Source organism: Sander vitreus, chromosome 5 (genome assembly GCF_031162955.1).
Source record: "Sander vitreus isolate 19-12246 chromosome 5, sanVit1, whole genome shotgun sequence".
Classification (NCBI taxonomy): Eukaryota; Metazoa; Chordata; class Actinopteri; order Perciformes; family Percidae; genus Sander; species Sander vitreus.
In genome coordinates, this window is record NC_135859.1 from 2,766,486 (window position 1) to 2,788,688 (window position 22,203).

The 22,203-nt window shown below is 43.7% G+C and overlaps 1 protein-coding gene across 6 annotated transcripts in view; it reads left to right on the forward strand.

Annotated features, from left to right (window-relative positions):
• The window catches only part of arvcfb (ARVCF delta catenin family member b), a 138,799-nt gene that overhangs the window by 37,495 nt on the left and 79,101 nt on the right, over nucleotides 1–22,203 (forward strand). For 4 of the 6 annotated variants that reach the window (XM_078250046.1, XM_078250051.1, XM_078250048.1 and 1 more), the window contains exons 2-5: nucleotides 4,832–4,990; nucleotides 6,813–6,833; nucleotides 12,119–12,753; nucleotides 20,228–20,733. In XM_078250046.1, coding sequence (XP_078106172.1) covers nucleotides 4,832–4,990; nucleotides 6,813–6,833; nucleotides 12,119–12,753; nucleotides 20,228–20,733 — 1,321 coding nt within the window. The remainder of the gene's footprint in view (nucleotides 1–4,831; nucleotides 4,991–6,812; nucleotides 6,834–12,118; nucleotides 12,754–20,227; nucleotides 20,734–22,203) is intronic. The other 2 variants (XM_078250047.1, XM_078250052.1) reach the window with 1 other exon arrangement.

Below are 22,203 nucleotides of genomic sequence, written 5' to 3' on the forward strand. Positions count from 1 at the left end.
GGGCGAGAAGTGGTGGTTGAGCCAAACAAACCGGACTGTGACCCAGGAGACCGGTGTCCGTGTCCCTATAGAAACAATAAGTCAACGAGTTATTTTAACTTTAGGGTAACAAACGGAACTATGTCACGTTATACATCACATGCGTAGTTATGTCATGTACTTACGCATGGAAGCGCACGCAAGTGAAGTAACCATAGAAATAAAATGTGACGTAACAAATAGGGCTGGGTATTGGTATTGGTGCCCAAAGAGGTTTTAGCCAGCCCCAAAGGAAAATCACTAGCACCAAAACATTAAGAAATGAGAATAAAAATAGCAATTCAAATCCTCTCTAAATGTGTTTAAGAGCAATTTACCAAACAACCGTTGCAAGCGGAACAAAAACTTGAATATGATGTGTATCAAATTGTCAGACATAACAAGTAAATGCATACATTTCTGACAAATAAGGTAACACAGGTGGCAGGGTTGGCTCAGTGGGTAGAGCAGGCGCACATATACTTAGAGGCTTAGGCCTCGACGCAGAGGTCCAGGGTTTGAGTCCGACCTGTGACGATTTCCTGCATGTCTTCCCCCTCTCTCTCTCCCCTTTCTCACCTAGCTGTCCTGTCAAATAAAGGCAGAAAAGCCCAAAAAATAATCTTTAAAAAAAATAAAGTATGGTAACACAGACTCACCCTTTACTGTATGCGGACCGGCAATGCCAGCCGCCCCCTTCCCCAAAAAGGCCCATTCTTAGCCAGGAAAAACCCTGAATTCCATTTGATTCCGAGTCACAAGGTCCTGATTTGCTTACATTTTGTATCCGATTCAATATCCATTAGGTTAGGGAAATTTCAGTTAGAATACTCATTTATCTTGGATATAAAAGAGATTCTCAGAGAACTTGTGCTGTAAATTGTACAAGCAAGAACCAACCCTCAAATACTTTTTATAATGAACCTGGTTAATGTTTACATTGACCCCCAAAAAGTTAGTTTGAAGTATTTTTTACTGAACAGGACTTACATGACACTGAAAAGGCATATATTAAAAGAACGATTTATTAATCGATATCAGGTCACTCAAACAAAGATCGAGTTTCATTGGAGAATCAATTATTTTAACCCAGCCCTAGTAACAAATGTTAGGATTTGAACATATAAATCTAGACTTAAGGTGTTTTGTTGCCTAAAGCTGCAGACACACCGACCAGACGGCCGACCCCCGGCAGAAAAGGCAGTAGGACTGATCAGTCTCCCTGAGTTGGTCAAAAAAGTGCCTCGGAACACACCAAAGCGACGACACGTAATACGTCTCCATAACAGCAGGCGGCGCTAATCTGTATTGTCGCCCAAAAATGAGAACTGGCCAGACTGTCATGGCGACTTGTTCAGAGTACGATCTCATATTGTACTAAAATAGTTCACTGAAACGTGTTTCTGAAAACATTTTGAAATAGGCCGTGCAGTTGCTGAATCTGTCTTCATTTCAGATAGACAAAGGTCAGTTTAAAAGATTTTGAGAGACTCTAGTCATGCTCATTCCGCTCCCCTTTTCCGGGTTAGCTCTCTACTAATCAGATCGGTCATTTGAGTCCGACTGCCGGCAGTGCCCGCCCCGCCGATTATACATGTCAAATCGGCCAAAATGAAGACCGGCGACCCCTCGGACGGACGACGGCACGGAGCACACCGAACAGACTCGAGTCACTGACCTCGCCAGACTGTCCAACGGCCGATTATCGGCTTGGTGTGTCTCGGGCTTAAACCTAACCAAAAGATCCTCAACATAAAAAGTGTTAACTTTTGACTGATCAGCAGGAAGGACTGGAGATCAATAATGACCGTGTGGGTCTTTGAAACCTGAGAGGAGTTGGCCAATCAATGGAGAACAGTTCACTTGTTAGTGCGTCTTCAAAGATGTGAAGAATACAAGCAGTCTCCCTCCATGAGGCTTGTAAACACAGTGGAGAACACTCCTTTTTTTCTCTCGCTCTCTCCTTGGCCTTCACTCTCCCTCCAGCTCGGTGTAATTGGTCAGACAAAAATAGTCTGCTTGCTTCACTGGTTTTTACTGTTTTTCTACTCGAGGTGAATTTGAAAATAGTTTAAGATATTAGGGAGGGTGGGACGCTCGGGGAGTTTTTTTTGTTTTTCATAGCTTTGATCTTCTATCTTTGGTTTAAGATTAATGGGGGTCAAAAGGTAAGTTGGAAAAACTGCATTTTGAACATAAATTGGCTAGTGTTTTGTCACATTTATGAATGAAATGACATTTCCCTCACGTAGCTAAAGGAACAGTAAGTGGACACTATAAAAATGGCACGTCAGACACCCTGAAAAAATCCTTCAAAAGGTCAGTTACAGCTATCTGGACTATAAGTACACAATGCCCTGCTTCCTCTTTTTCCCCTTTAAAAGAAAAGGTAACAATTTACTTGATGGTAGCTACATAAGAGTGACATGACAGTGTCATGAACACATGCCACTGTCATGACACAGTCATGACACACCCTAACCATAACTTGTCAAAACAAAAACCGAATGACACTTACTAAAAGAAGCGTTATGTCAAACATTTATGACTTGTTTAGAATGTTCATGACACGTTCATGACAGTGTCATGTCACTCTTACGTAGATACCTTCAAGTAAAGTGTAACCAAAGAAAAACTCCAGTTCTACTCCAAGTCTTTCCCTCTCCGCCCTCTCCAATACTTTGTAGTTCTTCTCCCTCTCTCGGCTACGTGCTGTTTTGTTTATCAATGATTGCCTCAAAGGCCTCCCTTCCCCTCTCCATCATGTTGTCTTATGCAAAGCAGCGGGCCATGCCAGGGCGTTGCACCTTCCGACCACTGACTTCATATCATTTTCCATCAACAGGAAGTGCAGCAGGAAACACTTACTTCTCACGCATTCACACAGGGTTAGGTTGGGTACATAGGAGGGACTCTATACTCACTTTCATCCTTAACCCATGGACACTCTTTCTTCAAATCCATGGCCTCCCAATGAAATATGAATCAAAAGTAGTGCTCCAGGCTTTTGCTTGCCTTGAAAGAGGCTTTAACTCAATTTCAAGTCTCAAGAGGTGAGGAGTTGCTAGCTACCCTGCATTGCGGTGTTTGGATATAATATCGGGGCCAAATAAATCATCTTCTGTCAGGACAAGAAACAAAGTAGAAAACTATGTATTTATTGTTTTTTTTTCTTGTATATTATATGGGCATTGTCAAGAGTGTGTGTGCTTACAGATGATTGAGAGTGCTCTTTCAAGACTTTATGTGGAACTTAGTCTTTGTTATTTAGTGAAGGGTGTGGAAATCTGAAATTGTACCATAGTTTATTTGCCATAACCACAATCTTTCGAATCCAGTTTTACTAATTTAACGGCAGAAAAAAGGGTCCGTGCGCCGGGCGCATGGTTCAAAAGGGTTGTACTTAGTGTCTTCATTAAGTCATAGCTGTGTTTTGGGCGTAACATGCAATAAACCAATCAGAGATCATCTCCCATTCCCTTTTAAAAGCCAGGCGCGTTGGAGCATTGCTGTTATGATGGAGGATTTGCTAAGATGGAAGGAGAGATATCCAGGAGAAGAAACAGATCTGCTCGTGGGTGAAGTGAAAGCGCTAGTAACCATAATAACATGTAATATAAAATATATAGATATACATAATAATACTATTTCACACTGTAATATTTTTTATTTTTAATCTTTTGCATGTGTGTGTGCTGCTGTGCGTCCCTGTGTGTGTAACAAGCATAGTGTGCACGCTGTGCACGAGCCTAGGCGCATTTGACTAATTTGCTGTTAAAATAACAATGAAATGCTGCGTTATTTATTTTACCCCAAGTTTTTGTTGGCCAATGGCGCGATTACTTCCCACTGCCTCAAGATAGCAATACTCCCAGAATGCACCTGAACACACCTCCCTGTAAGAACCAGCATGCCCATGGGCGCAAAGATGGGCGCAGGTGCATTTGCTATTTAAACGACGCGGACGCTGGATGGGAAACTGACAACTGCGGCAGTCTTAAACTAACAAAGACACTTGGGTCGGGCTTTGCACTGCGCCAGGTGCAAGATAGGGCCCTTAGACGTTTAGTTGCCTAACCTTAATCATATCAAAAGTAATACTTTATTTTGCCATGTGTAGATATTGTAGTCATACATAGTTTGAATTTATGACTACAAGCTTCTGGCACTGTTGAAAAATGCTGTTATTGAACTTATGTCGGGTTTTTGCAGAATTGTCCAATATCAATGTTCTGTGATGTTGGGCATCTCAATGGTTCATTGGATTGGGAATACATGCAAATCTGCATGACCTGTACATACTTTGAATGAGATCTACTTTGATAAGTTGAATATATTTGACTAAGTGAATTAGTAAGTAATGTATGTTCTAAATATTTCCAATATTTATATCACTTGTAGTATATTAGAATCATTATCTTTGCAGTGACACGTCAAGTTTGCTTTAAAAAAAATCATATAAGCACTTTTCTTATATCTCCTCATCTCAGTATGTTTTAGTGCCGTTATTTTCTCCACATTATTATTCATGTACTGTGTTTCACACTTTACATCCCTCTGTTGTTGATGCTCGAGTGTCGCATTGCAAATAGCGGGTGGCATTATATTTAATACCCTTCATTTGCAATGTTCTTATTTATGCTCTATTTTTCTCTGCTGTATTCTAATGTAATTTGTTGCTGCAGTGGCCCAATTAAAGTTCCATCTTGTCATATATCTAATGGAGGATTACCTGTACATGTACTGTTTTTCTCCCCGACTGAATATGAAAATCTGTCTGTTAACTCTTGACTTAACTCCCCTGTCTGTGCAGGAGCAGAGCCCCAGCAACGCCACAACCCTGGCTATGATGCAGGAGCCGCAGGAGGTGGTGGAGGAGACGGTCACCATAGAGGAGGACCCTGGCACCCCCACCTCCCACGTCTCTGTGGTCACCTCTGATGACGGCACCACACGGCGCACAGAAACCAAGGTAAAACGCAAATGTGCATAGGAGGTGGCACCGATCCTGTAAAACGAGTGATAGTAAATACTAGAAAAAGAGCTATATGTACAATTGTTGAGTTTCAGGTTGTTTAGTGACCAAGTATTTTCAGATCGTAATGATTTAAGATGCTGTTAGCTTAAACAAAAAGTTCAACTTTGGAATGCTACAAAGCAACAAGGTAGAAAATGAGCTGTGAGCTGCAGATAGAGTTAATGATTCTTAATAGGCTGTTCTCATGAAACATTCGTACATAATGCAACAAAAAGTAAAGCACTGTATTTCGTATGTATTCAACGTATTTTTTATATTAAGATTAGATTAGATTCAACTTTATTGTCATTGTGCAGAGTACAAGTACAAAGACAACTGATGCTGGAGCTGGAGAATGCGTAGGGAGGAGGTTGGGATGGATGGGTGGGTAATAAAACACAGTACTTTCAAGCCAGAGTTTGCTTTCCTGGAAAAAAAACAAAAGACTAGACTAGTCGTTTTGGTTCCTCAACTTAACTGTCGACGCCGGCTCCCAGTTTTGTCGGCTAAACTCAACTAGCGACGAACGACCGGGCGCTCATGGAGCTCTGTAGCCGGTCCCAGTAATCTATTGTTGGCTAAACTCAACGACCAATGGCCGCTGATACGACCAACAACTCACGGAGCTCTGTATCCCGTGACTAGCTGGCAATCGCTTAAAGGAGAAATCCGGCGCAAAATGAATCTATGGGTTAATAACACATGTGTACCGAGTCGACCGTTCTCTGGGATGTGTTTTCATAATCGAATGTGACCAGTTTTAGCGCAAACCGCTAATTAGCTTATAAAGGTAGTCGTCGGGGCACGGGTAAAGTAAAAAGAAATCGTTTGGGAAAACAGTCACGACCAGTCGAACGACGAACGCCGTGCTTGAGCTATGTTACTGGTTACTGGTTGCACGTCGTTCGTCGTTCGACTGGTCATGACTGTTTTCCCAAGATGGTGCCCGCATGTATACGTGAACGGTACTGTCTTTCTAAACTATCTTTTTAATAAACTGTCTGTACACTTACAAAGTTCTCTTCGGTTTACATGTAGGGACCCTCATTATGCTACCGTGGAAGTGTGGTGCTATTTTGAGCCTTGTTAGTGGTATAGAAATAGCGATATCTTTTTACTCTAACCGTTCTCGATGACTAGTGTTACAAGCTAATTAGCGGCTTGCGATAAAACTGGTCACATTCGATTAGTATGAAAACAGATCCCAGAGAACGGTCGACTCGGTACACGTGTTATTAACCCCTAGGTTCATTTTGCGCCGGATTTCTCCTTTAATTTCGTAGGATATCATACAAATTGGTGTGCGTACATTTTCGTACGATATTGTACGATCCCGTTCATGAGAATGCGTTGCTCTTATATAATCTACTGTACAGAGCTGATATTCAGCCTGCTACCTACTATCACACCTGAGCAGGACACCTCAGATCAGACTCACTGTTGTGGTGAAGAGATTCCATTGAGCTCATAGCTGCAAAACCCCCCAAAGTGCCTTTGGTCCATTTCAATATTGCTTCAAATTATGGTTATGGATTACCGTTTCCAAACAGCACGGTACTGTACCTCCTCTCCCAGACTTCCACCCTGAAGAACTCTAAATCCCATAATCCTATGGCCCAAAGTGGTTTCGTCTCCGTCTCATGGCTTCTTTATTTGATGATTGTGTTATTATCCCAGGGGTTAACTCCCCAGGGGTTCTCCTAGTTTTGTGCGTCTTAAAAGCGTCTTTTGTTGATTCGTCCTCTACTGTGTTCTGTTTTTTTTTTTTTTCTGTAAGGATATCTCATCTAACGTGAAGGTGAGTGCACTTTTATACCAGTATGACTTCTTCCCCACCACGCTACCATTTTATGTGTGCCCATACAGGCTACAGCAGCAGTATGCAACACAGTCTGCTTCATCACAAGCTAAATAATTCTCCAGTCTATACTCTACAGTACTTCTCAGTTCACTGCTTGTTGCTTCCACCTTCTGGGATGAGACCCATTCTCTCTTTTTTAATTATTATTTCTTTTGCATGGTCTTCTGTCTCCCACTTTTCATTATCTCTATCTATTAAATTATGTCTTACACCATCCCTCATTGAGAATATAGGAGGTACAAAATACCACTGCTGAGCACCAATAACATGTTATACATCCCCATAAGTACGAATGTTGATATGAAGTGTCTTTAATCTTGTAATTACATCCTGAGGAGACACTATAAATCCCTGTGTCGGAAATTATAATTTCAATGACTTTTCACTTATTTAAGTTTGTCTTTTGCCAGCTGTCGCCTTGTGATAGCTTGTTTTTTTTTCTTCATTTTTGAATGGTATGAATTACCATATGAATTACCATTTTCTTTTTAACATTGGCTCCCCAAAGTAATTTGCTACCACTACGAATACCCTAGTACAAAAAAAAACATTTCAAGTGGCATCAGTAAACTGCAATTGCTCCAACCAGAATGTCCTCCTCTTGGTGTCAGGGTTTTGAAGTATTTCGAGTGTGTGCCTGTTCATTTGGTTTTGGAATACACTCTGCATTTCACTTCTAAGTTTAAATTCATCACTCTGTGCATGGAGAAGAATTCCCACCAGAATCCATGCCAGATTTCCATTTGAAAAATAAAACAAATCAGGTGGGGGTTGGAAGCTCTTCCTTTTTGTTTCCACATTTTTCCACAAGATGTGCTTACATTGCGACATTTTGCTTGGGATTTGGATGTAAACGTAGGCACACTCAACTGCTGCTGCTGCTGCTGTAGGCTTCCGGAGGAGTGGGGAGCGCTGCGTGGAGCTCCTACTCTAGGGACTGTGAAACTGTAATTAAAAAGCCTGGTCTAATCCCTCATCAGGGAGGGCCCATTGCCCTCCAGCCTGTTTACTGTGTGGTATCGTCAACAACAACTGCGAGGGGATTGGCCACACACACTCGCTCACACTCACATGATTTTTTTATGCATTTATACGCAGACCATCCTAGGGATAACACACACAAGCATGTGCAGTAAAACATCACACTAATCAAGGGCTTTGCTGCTGAGAAGAGGAACGCAAAGAACGCTCCTTTAAAGCAGGGCCGCCACCCTGCTGGGAGAAGAGATTGTACGATCTGGAACTGGTCACTTTGAGGAAAGGCAGTTTAATGCTCAGGGTAAACTTCTGGAAGCCAACGTCTTTGCGGTGGCAAATGGACCCAGGCCCAGCCGAGAGCTTACCCAAAGAGACCTCTCCTCTTGTGTTCCTCACTTTCCCTCTGTCTTTTTGTCCTCTCTGCATCTCCTCTCTCCGACTCACTACTTTCATGTGTTGTTTTTCACCCTCTCTCCTTTTCTATCTCTCTCGTCATCTCGCAGCAACTCCCAGTTTTATTTATGCGCTTATCTGTTCTTTTGAACCAAAGTCTTGCCTTACTGTCTAATGCTAACACACTCCTTTCCCTTGATGGCTCTGCCCCATCTGACTGCCGGAAGATGAAGCACAGAAGCTTCTTCCATCTTCCTGATTTGCAGGCAAAGTTTTTCTTCTGTGGTAAACATGTTTCTAGCTGATTTAGTATCAGCAACATTACCTGTTTAAATACTGGGAAAGGAACCGAAAAAAATTGGCATCAAGACGGAGCTACTGAATATGAGAGAATGTCAAAGAAAAGAGTCTGGACTGATGTTGCACACTCAGTGTTTGTGCTTGGGGTCTGGGTAAGTTTCAGTTGACAAATTCAGTTAATGCAGAAGGTTTTTCAAATACAATTGGAAAACAACTCTGAACTGCCTTTCAGTAGCAGATTAACTGCCGGTTCTATTTACGTTCTCGATCAAAGTGAATTGGCCCGGACCCTGAATGAATGAGTCTGAGCGCATGTCAATTAGATCAACGGCCGTTCCCCCTGTCCCAGCATGCCATGCTTTCCCTTGGCCATCATCCAGCCCTGTCTTCCTGCTGGAGGACTCTCTGAATGGAAGTAGAACACCAGTCATGTCGGAGGAAGAGCTCAGACGGGCCAATAAAAGCAGCATTCCCCCTCTTTCCTCTGGATATGAGCTAATGAGAGTTGAGGCAGACCACACAAACAAATAAAAGCAGTTTCACTAGCCTGCACACGCTGGGGAGCCAACCATGGGTAGGTACTGTAGGAGTTAGTTAATCAGGTACAGCTGTTGTGAAAAATGAGGTGCCACTGTTGAACAGAACAGAATAAAGAGCAGACACATTTTCTGCTCAGAGTGCATTACTTTCTTTTATTTCAGACAGACTCTCGACTTCAGCAAGCACTCTTTGAAAAAGTTGCTGGAGCGCAGCAAGAACACTCTCAGATTGCATACAGCTATATGTAGCTTCAGAGTGTGCATGGCTGTGTCATTTTCAAACTATCTGCATTACAGAGCTAAACGCCTGGATGCATAATGTTATCTAATGCAGGTTACTGAGAGCTCTACCCACCCATCCCTCCAACTCTAGGTGACCAAATTGGTCAAAACCATCACCCGCCGCACCTATCATCCAGTGACGGTGACTGACAACTTGTTAGAGTCCAGGCCTGCCACCAGGACCCCCACCCCGGTCTCCATCTTGCCCCCCAGCACGTCAGAGACAGAACCAGTAAAGGATGCCTAGCCCTGTGTGATGTTTGCTGTGTTCTCCCCTCTCCCCCGATGTTCTTCTTACATCATGCTTTTAAAGAGAAACCACATTTAGCCACTTTGGACTTTCTAACATTGCGGAGAAACTAACAATTTCTGCTTCTCTCATTCAGGCAGTTGCTCTTTAAATGGGCTGAAAATGAATCACAAGCGTCACTATCACAGGCCTCTTAAAAATCTGAGTTGCTACCTCATCGTCTCCTGCTATCCCCCTGGTCACCATGTCCATTTAACTCGCAATAAATTGAATGCCGCAGAGGTTGTGAAACGTCTTACAGAGCTGTAAAGTGGACAGTTTGACGCCTGCTGCCCTTCCCTGCATTTTTAACAGCTTGGTTAGTTAAGACCTGTGGTCGCTTCTAACCCTTTTTCAGTACGGCCATGACGTTCCATACACACACACACACACACACACACACACACACACACACACACACACACACACACCCTGTATATCTACATGTGCACATGTTCACATATACTCGCACTCTCCTCCATTTTAGCAATTCTCTTTTAGCCCTGTTTACCCCGTTTCAGCATATTTCATTTCAGACGCCCTATTTGAAACGCAGGCCCCTCGCCTCCCTTCGTTTCTCCGTGCGCACCAGTTTAACGCCTTGTGAACTTGAGCGTACATCAAAGAGTGTTTAAAGACTGTGCGATGGCTCTCGTTGCAGCCATTGCAAATCGCTTAAAAAGCTGTGTTGGTACAAGGCAGCTGGGCATGTCAAGGCTGGGCAGCTGTACTGTAGCAGTCACATGCTCTCCTCTCAGCTCTGACAGCCAGAATAGAATAAAATATAATGATAAATAAAAGGTGATGAAATTATCAGATATGAATAAAATCATTTTGACATTATTTTCCATCTGGAAGGCTCAGGTTCCCTTGTGAATCTATATCTCTTAGGAAAGTCAATAAAGCAGATTAACAATTTAATGTTATGTAATAAATGACATTTATTATGCCGACGTAATTGCTTCATGCAGGGTATGACATTCAGAGTTAGCATTTGGACCCATGATATGAACACCAGAACAGCCTAGTTTGGGTTCTTACCACCATTAATCCAGGAGGATGAAAGTGAGCTTGTTATTCCTAGGTCAACAGATATGTTGTTTGTGCTTTTGCTACTCTGTCGCGAGCTTTGTTGTGGGGGTTCTTAATATTGTTAACATGCCTTTGCTCGCCCCTGATTAAAATGTAAATTATGGCATTGATGGGAAAATAAAGAAAAGTATTACAATTAAGAGGGCTGGTGTCGAAAATTAAACCCATCAGATGTGGGAATGAGTGGAGCAGTTTTTTTTTTTCCTTTTTCTTCCTTTCCCCGAGAAAATCAGAACAGCCGTCTGCGCTCCTCAAGTGGGAACGAACGTCTCTGCGACACCTTGTCAGGCACAACACAAATTGCATCAGAACTGCATCCCTGCATTTTCATCAACCTCATTAATTCTGAAGATGAATTTATCGCCGTGGACAAAATAGCCAATTATCGGCCACAGCAGAATTCCATGGGCAGCAAATTGGTTTCTGTATGGGCAGAAAGCCCAGGGAAAGGAAGGGGGGGGGGTAGCTGTCTGTAATTCTCCAGTCAGACAGCCTCAGAGACAGCACAGGAAGTAGACTTATTTAGCTATAGGATGAAGTGAGCATGAGAGCTGAATACATGCAGGTCTGGTTGTCACAGTCCTCCGGCTACAGAGTGTGATGCTGCCCTGTTTCCTTGGGGACATAACGGATTCAAGGTCCAGTGGAGCTGTAGCACTTCAAGATGGCCCTGTTACAGCACAATCCAGGAGACTCAGTGTACCAAGACAGCTCCTGTGTATATGCAGTATTTCTGGTTTAGCTTTAGCTGACAGTATTTGCCTTATAACAGATTATTAAAGCATGTGTACTGATACCAATTGCTGACACAGGCCTTAAAATTGGTCAGTTAGTATCCACCTCCATTACAACAGAGGTTCCTACCTAAGTACAGCCACTATATGTTTTTGTAGAATTAAAATTTTGGATTGAATGATACGAAAATTATTTGCAACCAACTTCAGTATTAAAAACACCTCTATGCGTGAGTCTTCAAGAACCCATCATCTTATGAAACATAATTTGATGACAATCAAATGCACCACAATACTCGCAGGGTTGAAAAATTGAGTACAACTAACTTTGATTGAATTAACACAACTTTTCGAGTTTTCCTTTGCGTTAGGTTTGAAATGCATGTTTTAATCTTGACACCAAGAATTGACACCAAAGTTATCATTCATTTTTCCCATTAATTCAGTTTATTTGTCTGCCTCTTTCACTGTGTGCCATTCTAACACAGTGTCCTGATCAGACAAATATCTCCGTTTAGTGGACAGCATGGTTTTCTGTGTATGTGCAGCCTGAAGACGACATGTCTGTCCTGTGATGCCACGCTGTCTGACAGGTGTATCTGTTCCCCTCTACAGGTGACTAAGATGGTGAAGACGGTGACCACACGGACAGTGCGCCAGGTGCCCCTGGGCCCCGATGGCTTGCCTCTGCCCGAGGGCTCGTCTCCACTAGGCAACTACACCGACTCCATTGACCGGCGCTACATGAAGAATGGAGGCTTCATCACGCCTCAAGCAACCTCCACCCTGACGCGCTCCTACAACAACTCCTACAACGATTCATACGGCGAGACACCTGAGAGCCAGTACGTCCGCCACTACGGCCTGCATGATGGCTACGCCGATTTGACGGACAACTACGGCAGCCTGTCACGCGGCGTCAACTTCCGGCCACCGCGCTACCCCTACCTGCCCAACAGCTACCGGCCGGAGAACAGCTACACGCTGCCTATTCGTAAGGATGACTACGGCCATGTGGCCCAGCCCCAGGTGCCTATGGGTAACAGCACTGTGGATCTGAACCGCTCGCAGCCCGAGCGCTTCCAGCCCGAGCCATATGGCCTGGAGGATGATCGCCGCAGCTTGGGCCCTGAAGAGGAGGAGCCATACGAGCTGGAGCCCGACTACTCCACTGCAAACCGCCGCACCCTGCAGGGGGCCAACCGTGGTCGCACCCACCGGGAACCTCTTCGTGATGTGCCCCGAGTCAGGTGAGGATAAATGCAAAAAACTTAAAAGAGTAGAGGTTTGCTTTTAAACAGGAACACACAGCCTTCTATTAGACCCCTTAGCAAAAGATATTACACAGATAAATCTGCATAACAGTGGTTTTTATACATCAGCACAAGGTGTTAATGCTTAAAAGCCTGACAGATTGTGTTGGAGGATTCAGCCTACTTGCAGGAGATAATGGTTTTTGTGTAGGCGTGCAAGTTCATACTGTTTACATGTCATTTTTACGTTGGGCAGTGAGTTGTTGTTCATATGCATGAGTGCAGGCTTTGCTTTGTCATGAGAGGAAATCATCCTGTTAAGATGTGAGAGAATAAAGAATGCTTGTCTTGCTCTCGCCATAAAAAAGACTACATTACACAGTGTGCAAGTAGACAGATGTCTCGTCTCCTTGAGCAACTTGCTTGAGAAAGGAAGCGAGGAAAAACAAGTCTTTCATGGCTATTTTGCTGGAAATGGATAGTGAACAAGTGTTTGTGTCAGTGGTAAAGAGGCGGGAATGATTTGAGACGTGAGGAGGGAAGGAAGGGAGCATGGAGGGGATGGAGGGAGAGGAAGGGAGCCTTGAGTCAGTCATCTCTCAAAGCCTTTTTTGCGCAACCTTTGTTGAGAGGAGTATAACCCCTGGCTCCAGCCGGCAGAAAAAAAAAGCATGTTAGCCTCCAACAATAAAATCCCAAAATGGACTCTTGTCTCCTAATAGTTTCCAATCATTTCATTGCTGCCCAAAGGGAGGCCCGGAACAAATGGGTTTGACGACTTAGTGACTCTTTTTTCCAGCAGTGATCTGGAGCAGATGGATTTTTTTTGTAAGTCCTCTGCAGTCCTTGTGTTTGAGCCTGAAGCCAGAAGTAAAGGAATAGAGCTAAGGGAGTCGAGAGGCAGAAGCGAGAAAGACAGGAAAGATTGTGTATTTCTGTCTGTGTGTTTTTTTTTTGTCACGATCAAAGGTGACGCTAAACCCAGGTTTGCCTGCTTGTTGTCAACGTGTGTTTTGCGTTTGGACCCCTCTTAATGAGGTTATGTACACACATGCATACACAGCTAGCTAGGTTTAAAGGTCTCTGGACTGATGTAGGGTTGCAGCTATCGATTATTTTAGTAATCAAGTACTCTACCGATTATTTCATTGATTAATCAAGTAATCGGATAAGAAATACTTAGTAAGAAATACTTAGTAAACAGCAATAGTAAATATGTATTATTGCTGTTTACTAAAAAAAAGGAAACCTGTTTCCTTTTTTAGAAAAAGCAAAACATTTTATTGCCAAAAAAAGCAACAACATTTTTGGTGGCCCAAATGTTCATTTTTTTCACCCCCTTCCACTTCTTGCCTCTGGCTCTTTGCACTGGATATGCAAAAGAGCTGTTCACTAACCAGAGGGTAGATGTGACTGTACAAAGCTTACAGCAGGGCTGTTCACCTACACTGTTCTGGGGGACACATTTTCAGAAGCCTAATACTGAGTGAGGAGAAAGAATAAAGAATGCAGACATCACCGGCATGATGACGTCATTCACGTGCATATTAAGTGGCCATGCTGGGGGGAGGAGCCAGTGTGTCTCCGGCAGCAGCTAAGTTTCCAAAGATTAGTAGCAAACTAATAAACAGTCAGACTACAAACCGACAGCTCTCATTTTAGCTCGTTGGTAAAACATGGCTATTAGCAGAGTAGCATGCTGTAGGCTAGCTGTGTAAAACAGCGCGGTGGACGAGAGCAGCAGACGTTAGTTAGCTACCTTGTGTCGGGTTCGCTCCGTGGAATGGAAGAGCACACTGGATGTTTTCTACTGAGATGATGTAGCAGCATGTTTGCAGCTTAAAATGATCCCAAACTTTCTGTCGTTTTCTCTCGCCTGTCTCTTCTCTTAGACCCTCGCTATTTTTGTCTTCCTTCATTTGTAATCTGGGCCGTCAGTCTTGTGTCCACAGAAGCGTCAACCTGTTGTGCGCGCTAGTAATAATCCTCCGTGAGGAAACACAGTGAGCCGTACAACCTTAATTACATTGATTTAACGAAGCTTCGAGGGAAAGAATTTTTCTTCGAGGATTTTTTGTAATCAAGTTATTCGAGGAATCGTTTCAGCCCTAGATTGATTTGCATGTGTAGAAAAGCTCTGACACTTACACACACACACACACACACACACACACACACACACACACACACACACAGTATCTCTCTCTCTCTCTCTCTCTCTCTCTCTCTCTCTCTCTCTCTCTCTCTCTCTATCACTCACACACACACACACACACACACACACACTAAATAAAAATCCACATCTTCAGAAAATGAGTCACTCCCCCATCCGCCTAGTGAGAGGCGCTTGCTGTGACAGGCAATTTGTAGCCTGCCTTACATGTGTCACAACACAGCCCTAACAGCCACATACTACCCTTCAGACGCGCACGCGCGCACACACACACACACACACACACACACTGACGCACAGACATGTACACACGCACAGCCGCTAACATGAATGCCCTGACACAAACACACATGTTTGAAGCCACTCTTGACTGACAGCTGCCTGGCTAATTGCAGCATAAAATAAATGCAAAATATTTCCTTCTGTCTTCTCTCCTCCATCTCGCCTGCACTCAAGTAAACATCAGTATACGTTTTTTTCTCTCTCCCAGGAACGGTTACAATCAGCCCTCCCAGAATGCCCAGGCTCTCCTGTGCACTCACGATTAGTATTCTACCAAAGAAGGGAACGGCGACTCCAAAGTGCTGTAATGAATCTGGGAATTAAAGTGGTTTAATTACAGCTTATCGTTGCATTGCAAGCCCTCAATTATGCTCTGACAAAAATGAAGACATTTAGCACTAAAACGGCTTCCTGCATCGGCGCCAAGCACTCATTTTGTCACCGCCGCGGAGCCCATCACGTGTTGAGAATGATGATGTATCATTTCACCCGTGCTGGAGTTCTTTGGATGTGTGAGCGTGCCTCACTCTCGGATCTAGTGTTAACATAGCTCTTATGTATAGCTCTAATGCAGAGGCTTCCACACACGTCACGATGGGTCACTGCATGGTTTCATCAGTATGGAAAGGGTGTGAGTCATATGCTTTTTGGAACTTTTCTCCACCAAAACACCAAATGAGGGAATATCTTTTTGTCACAATTTCTGAACATATTTACTGATGTCTTTGTCATCGATCTAAATGCAGATGTCTTTATGACTGAAGCCTCTTCCCCCCTGTTTGAAGTTTATACATGCTCAGGGCGTGATAGGATCTTAATATGCAGTACACCTACTGTATATAGAATCATTTATTATGTATCTCCACTCATTTACTCAGGTTTTTCTTTCATCGCCTGTGAATGATCGATGAAAATGATGAAAATAATCGGAGCACACACTATACCTTCCGCTTTCTTTGTGTTGGAATTTTTGGATTTGTGAGGACTATGGTTAACTGCTCCTCAGATCTCTGCAGGGTAAATCCAGACAGCTAGCTAGACTATCTGTCCAATCTCAGTTTTCTCTCGTGTGGTAATTTTCTTTCTGTACGAAAGCGCTTTAAGTGTTACATCAAAACAGATTATTATTTACCTTTTATTAGTGCCTTGCTCATAGGCAGCAAGCATGTACCTGTAGAGAATGTAGAATGTAGGGAGGGCAGGGCATCTCTTCTCCCTTTATCCCCTCTCAGGCTTTGCAGATAATGAGCCTCCCCCCCTCCCCCCCAACTGTCTACATCTGAATGCATCTTACTCCCTTTTCTCCTGTGTCTGACAGTGCGTGTCCATGCACCTTCATATTATTGTGTGTGTGTGTGTGTGTGTGTGTGTGTGTGTGTGTGTGTGTGTGTGAGAGAGTGAGTGAGACAGTGTGTGTCCTCATGCCAGTGTGATTAATAGCTGCTTTTGAACTCTGCTACTACAGGGGCGTCTTTAAGCCAATCTCTAATGGCTCATCTCTCCTTTGGGGACCCGCTCTGCTGCACCTGCCTACCTGAAATCATGGGTCACCACACACACACACACACACACACACACACACACACACACACACACACACACACACAGATATGTACAGTAAACACACACATGCTTCACTTATCCCTTAATTGAGGGGGGGGGGTCTTTCTAATCCAGTGGTGTCAGTAGGGAACGGCTCGTAGAAGTGATCCCCCCCTCTGCCATGAGACTTTCACTGAGAGCCAGATACTCCGTTGATTATTATACTTCCCCTCTGTCACGTTTGAGGTTTCTCAGAAGCATCCCATAAATTATAAAAGAAACTTCAACGCGATGTCACTCTCATTTAATTGAATGAAAACAAGCAGTGGAAGCAGCGGATAATGCCATCAACACAGCCAGCGAAATTAGAAAGTGGCAAGACATAAACACTCCAGCTTTGCTGTTTTTATTCTCTCTTCTTTCTTCTCTGTCCCGCGAAGACTCTTGTGCATCATAAAACAATTATTGCTCATAATTTAAAATGAGCAATCTGCTTGGCAGGAGCAGTCAGTGAAAAGCTCATAATCGCTGCAGAGATGTAATGTGTACATATGAGATGCAAACAACATCTTGCGAGTATCGAATCCTTTTGAGCTGATCTCCTTTCATGGGCCTGCCGAAGTAGAGGGTCAGCCACGGCCGCGATTGAAGCATGATGAAAGTAACTGACGGGAGATGAAGGGAAGGAAGAATAGCGAGGATGTGACAAAGTCCAGATGAATAGACGAACGAATAGAGTTTGCCGACATGCATATATCTGGTATCTACTGTATCTGTTCATCTTTTTCTTCTATTCTTTGTGTCTCAGAACAAAACAAGCACACACACACACACACACACACACACACACACACACACACAAAACCGTAGATGAACGCACAGATACACAGAAATAGCCCGGACATTTAGCAGCTCCATTAACATGAGGAAAGTGATCTGCTGTAATAATGCTTGGAGCATCGCGTCTGGCTGCGGAGAGCCCTTTCGCATCCCGTGAATACACCCCTCCCTGTACACACAATGGCGCCAATTTAAATGCAAATCCTGACATTCCCATCACTCAGCCTCACGACGCCTGCTTTAGCCAAAAGCCCCGCCGCATCAGCCCAGATCTAAACGAGCCACGATCTGCACAACTGTACATCTCATCTGTGTGTGTGTGTGTGTGTGTGTGTGTGTGTGTGAGAGAGAGAGAGAGAGAGAGAGAGAGAAAGTGTGCAAGAAACATAGTGTGACAGATAATGAAAGAGAAAGTCAAAGAGGGAGAGAGAGATATACTGTGCATGAAAGCTATGGTGGTTATGTATGCAGCTCTATGCAATGGTGATGATTATTCTGGCCTTCTTGTCATGTCCAATATCCCACAGCAATCGAAAGCTGGTTGATGGCATCCGAGTGTGGCAGTGTGTGTTCATATCTCAAGGAAGCATTTAGTAACCTCCAGCACGTGCACACATACTCATACGCAAATTTCCCCCGTTTTCCACACACTGCAGTCGTGCAGCAGTATTGTCGCCAAACCTCAGAGCTGAAGTTGTCCTCCATATGATGATGTGCTGTAATCAGGCTTGATTGGCCACTCCTTCCATACTGTGGTTACAGGCTGCCTGTGAAGGTTTGTGGCTCTCCAAAATGTTCCACAGAGCTGGAAAAAACTACTTCTGAAAGAAGAATAAACAGTGATGATAAATCAGAAAGTTTGCCATTCAGCACCGTGGTTCTTTGAACATGGTTAACTCGCAGCATTTGCACACAGGGCCGTATTCAACTGCATTGGTGCCTCACTCCATCTCTATTAATCCTCTTTCCATCCATCTGAATAGGGGATTTAGTATCTCGTTACATTGCTCGGGCGGGAGTTTTTCTCCCAGTTCATTTAGTATCGATTTCCCTGGCAGTAAAATGCACAAAGTCGTGCCATAAAAGCCAATATGTTGCTGCGAGGTTTGTGTAAAAGAATAATCAACAGAGGAATACACCAGAGTCGAGGCGAGATGGCATGCAGAGCACCCCCATCCTTTCCCAGCATGCCTGGGAAGAACTGTAAAAACACATAATTAACATAAAGCTCATTAAAATTAAAGCTCGGTCTGGAATTCCCTGCCAACCACCGGCGTTGGCCGCCATTTTTTTTTTTTTTTGTTGAACCACCAACCACCATACATCAAAGATGGTGAGAGGAGACCAGCTGGATTATGTAACAAGGATAAACAAGTCTCAAGCTGTGGGGCGTGGGGGGGATGATAAAGGCTGCGCATAAGTACACAACCCTAATTAAATTCCTCTCCACATGTCATAACTTTTCCCAACCAAACATTCTACCATCCTTTTGGAGAACTCAGTGGTACGTGTTCAAAAAGATTTTTTGCGGAACAAGTTTAAAAAAAAATCTTATCAACTTTTCTTGGGTAACACATTACTCCCCGGACTCTATCCTCAGAGTTGGCCCAACAAGTGAAAAATCGTTGCTATGATAAAAGCGCCTTAAGTAAAATAAGTTGCCTGCACTGATGCAAGTAGCAATCATTTGATCTGTCATTGGAATTGAGTGACTATATTTTCACCCATGTTCCCATAGAGAATTGAGGAGAATGCCTTCGAAATAAAGAACCCTAGAGAGTGTAGATCATTGATCTCTTCCCCCCCCTCCCCCCCTTCCTACCCTAGAGGACCAAACTTATTTCCATCACTGAAAATGAGACAGTAGTGATGCTAATGAGGCTAATGCTAGCAGAGAAGTCCCAGAGAGATGGTCATTAACATTTTAGCAACTGCACATGCTAGTGTTTGGCGCTGTGAGCAGAGGGAGCCCTGGGGCTATCACAGGGGCTCATAGTCCTCCCTGGGGGGACAGTACAGCTCTTTCCTCTGTCCCCTGGGGGAAAAGACATCAAATCCCTTCTCTACTCTATATGGTGGCTTTCTAAAAAAAAAAAAAAAAAAACTACTTCACAAGCCTTTCCTTTAAAGCCTTTCCTTTGGTGTTGCCTTGTCTCTGTTTCTATGTGAACTGCCTGTTTTTTCTTTGTGCAATCTTTTCCTGTCTCTCAATCACTCTCGCTAAGACTTTATGTTTGCTGATGACTGACATGTTTGCTGCTACCACCTGACAGGGAGGAATAATAAGCGGAATGTTGCTTAGCGTATCACTCTTATTGAATGGGAATTGCCACCACAGTCCCTCTGACTGACCTGTTAATAACAGATCCGAAGCAGACGTCACCTTCCCTCTCTGTCCTGCACTCCTTCCCTTCTATCCTCCATCACCCACATCTTCTCACCTCCCTCTCACCCTGTCCTCTGCTTTCTCTTTCCCCCCCCCATTAGTCAACTGCTCTCACCTCAGTTGGCTTCTCTCAAAGTCTTTCCCCCGGCTGCCTAATTCTTCTCTCAGACAAATCTGTCTGAGTCACCCTCCATTTACTTCGTCCATCTCCCCTTGTCCTCACCGTCCTCTCTCCTCTCGTCTTCCAGAGGGTACCCAGATGAAGCCATCGAGGCAGAGCTGATCGATGAGCGCCACCCCTACATCCATGGCATGTATTCAGCGCCACTGGCCCAGCCCGAGAGGGGGAGCATGGCCAGTCTGGACCGCATGGGTGGCCGGCGCTCACCATCCATCGACAGCATCCGCAAAGACCCGCGCTGGCGTGACCCAGACCTCCCCGAGGTGATCGCCATGCTGGGCCACCCCATTGACCCGGTCAAGTCCAACGCCGCCGCCTACCTGCAGCACCTGTGCTACGAAAATGACAAGATTAAGAAGGATGTGCGTCAGCTGAAGGGGATTCCTGTTCTGGTGGGGCTTCTGGACCACCCCAAATCCGAAGTCCACCGCAAGGCTTGCGGCGCCCTGCGCAACATCTCCTACGGCAAGGACAACGACAACAAGGTGGCCATCAAGAACTGTGACGGCATCCCGGCCCTCGTGCGCCTGCTGAGGAAGACCAATGACATGGAGGTTCGAGAGCTCATCACGGGTAAGAATAAACTTTTCCATATTAAAATCCTCCAAATAATGTGACACAAGAAACACTAACATTATACTTATTAAAATGTTTATCGATACAGTACCTAGTCAGCAGGCAACAATTGATCGTTTTCTGACATCTTGTTAAGCCACTTTTTTCCTGGTCACCGGGAATGGAGCAGGAACAAACTTTGTGTCTCGGGAGATGAAATGATCCAGTAGATGTAGCACTGGGAGGCATGGCTGGGCAATAATTATTGTTTATTGTCTTGGAAGTGTGTCGTGATGATATCTCATGTTCTTGGTTTACACATACAGTACGAGAGAGCTTGGTGTCATGCCATTTTAATGTTTGTGTATGTTATTGTGCCTGCATTTTGTGTCAGTGTCAGAAAAATATTCTTCTAATATCGTGACTTTACCACATCACCCAGTTCCACTGTAAAGCTTGCAATGAATGAAGCCTCACATACATTCATATTTTCCTTCAAACTACCTAAAACAGATCTGTCATGTGGGTGACATTATTTATAATACATCCTATGGATATGTCTGATTGCATTTCACCAGTCAGACATCATTTACAATTGCCTTGCCATATGTAAAGGGTTCTTATGTTATGCAAAAACCACCTGCATAGCACTGTTGCAGCCAAGCCTGTTGGCTGTCTTCTCCACCAACTGTAGGATTCCTCTTTCTGTCTGCCTAATTAGTCTCCTTCAAAAAGTTAAAAAAAAAAAAAAAGTTCAAAAGTGCTGCTTTGCAGCCTTTTAAGCTGATAATGTAATACCTTAGTATGCCAGTCCTTTCTAATCACTGGCTGCATACTTCCCATCACTTATATATTCTGTCCAGGAATATACTGGGTTGGCTGCCATAATCCCATACTCTGCATAGTAATGCAGGCCTGAGTCATACTATATTAACAAGCAGAGATTTTTGTGTGTTTTCCACGTTTCTTTTTTTTTTCATAGTGTGATTTTTTTTTCGCAGACCCCTTACATTATTTGATAAGTTTGTGCCCCCAGGCATCCAATATGGAAAGATACAGTACTGCTGAATTAGCATAGAATTTTGTAACTCCCCATATACTAGTGAGGGGAGATATCAATGCATTCAAAGCTGTAATTAGTCATTATTTTAATTCTAGTGAAGACACATCTTCTTACCACTTGTAAAAAGAGTAACAAACGTCAATGAGCTAATTAGTCGTTCATAAAGCCATTTTTTCTTTCAATGGGGGGGGGGGGTCACAAAGATCACAGTCAGGATTTAGAACAAACATGATGTGATTACTTTATTACACTGTACTGTAAGCCGAAAGAGGCCGATAGAAAGTGAAATGATTCTCCATAGAAAAGCAGGTGGCATATGAACATTGATTCTAGAAGAAAAAGCTATTAGCTGCAATGTGTAATGAAATCTTTTTTAATTTCTTTGAGAGGAGCTATTGATTCAAAGCCATGGTAGAGTTTTTTCT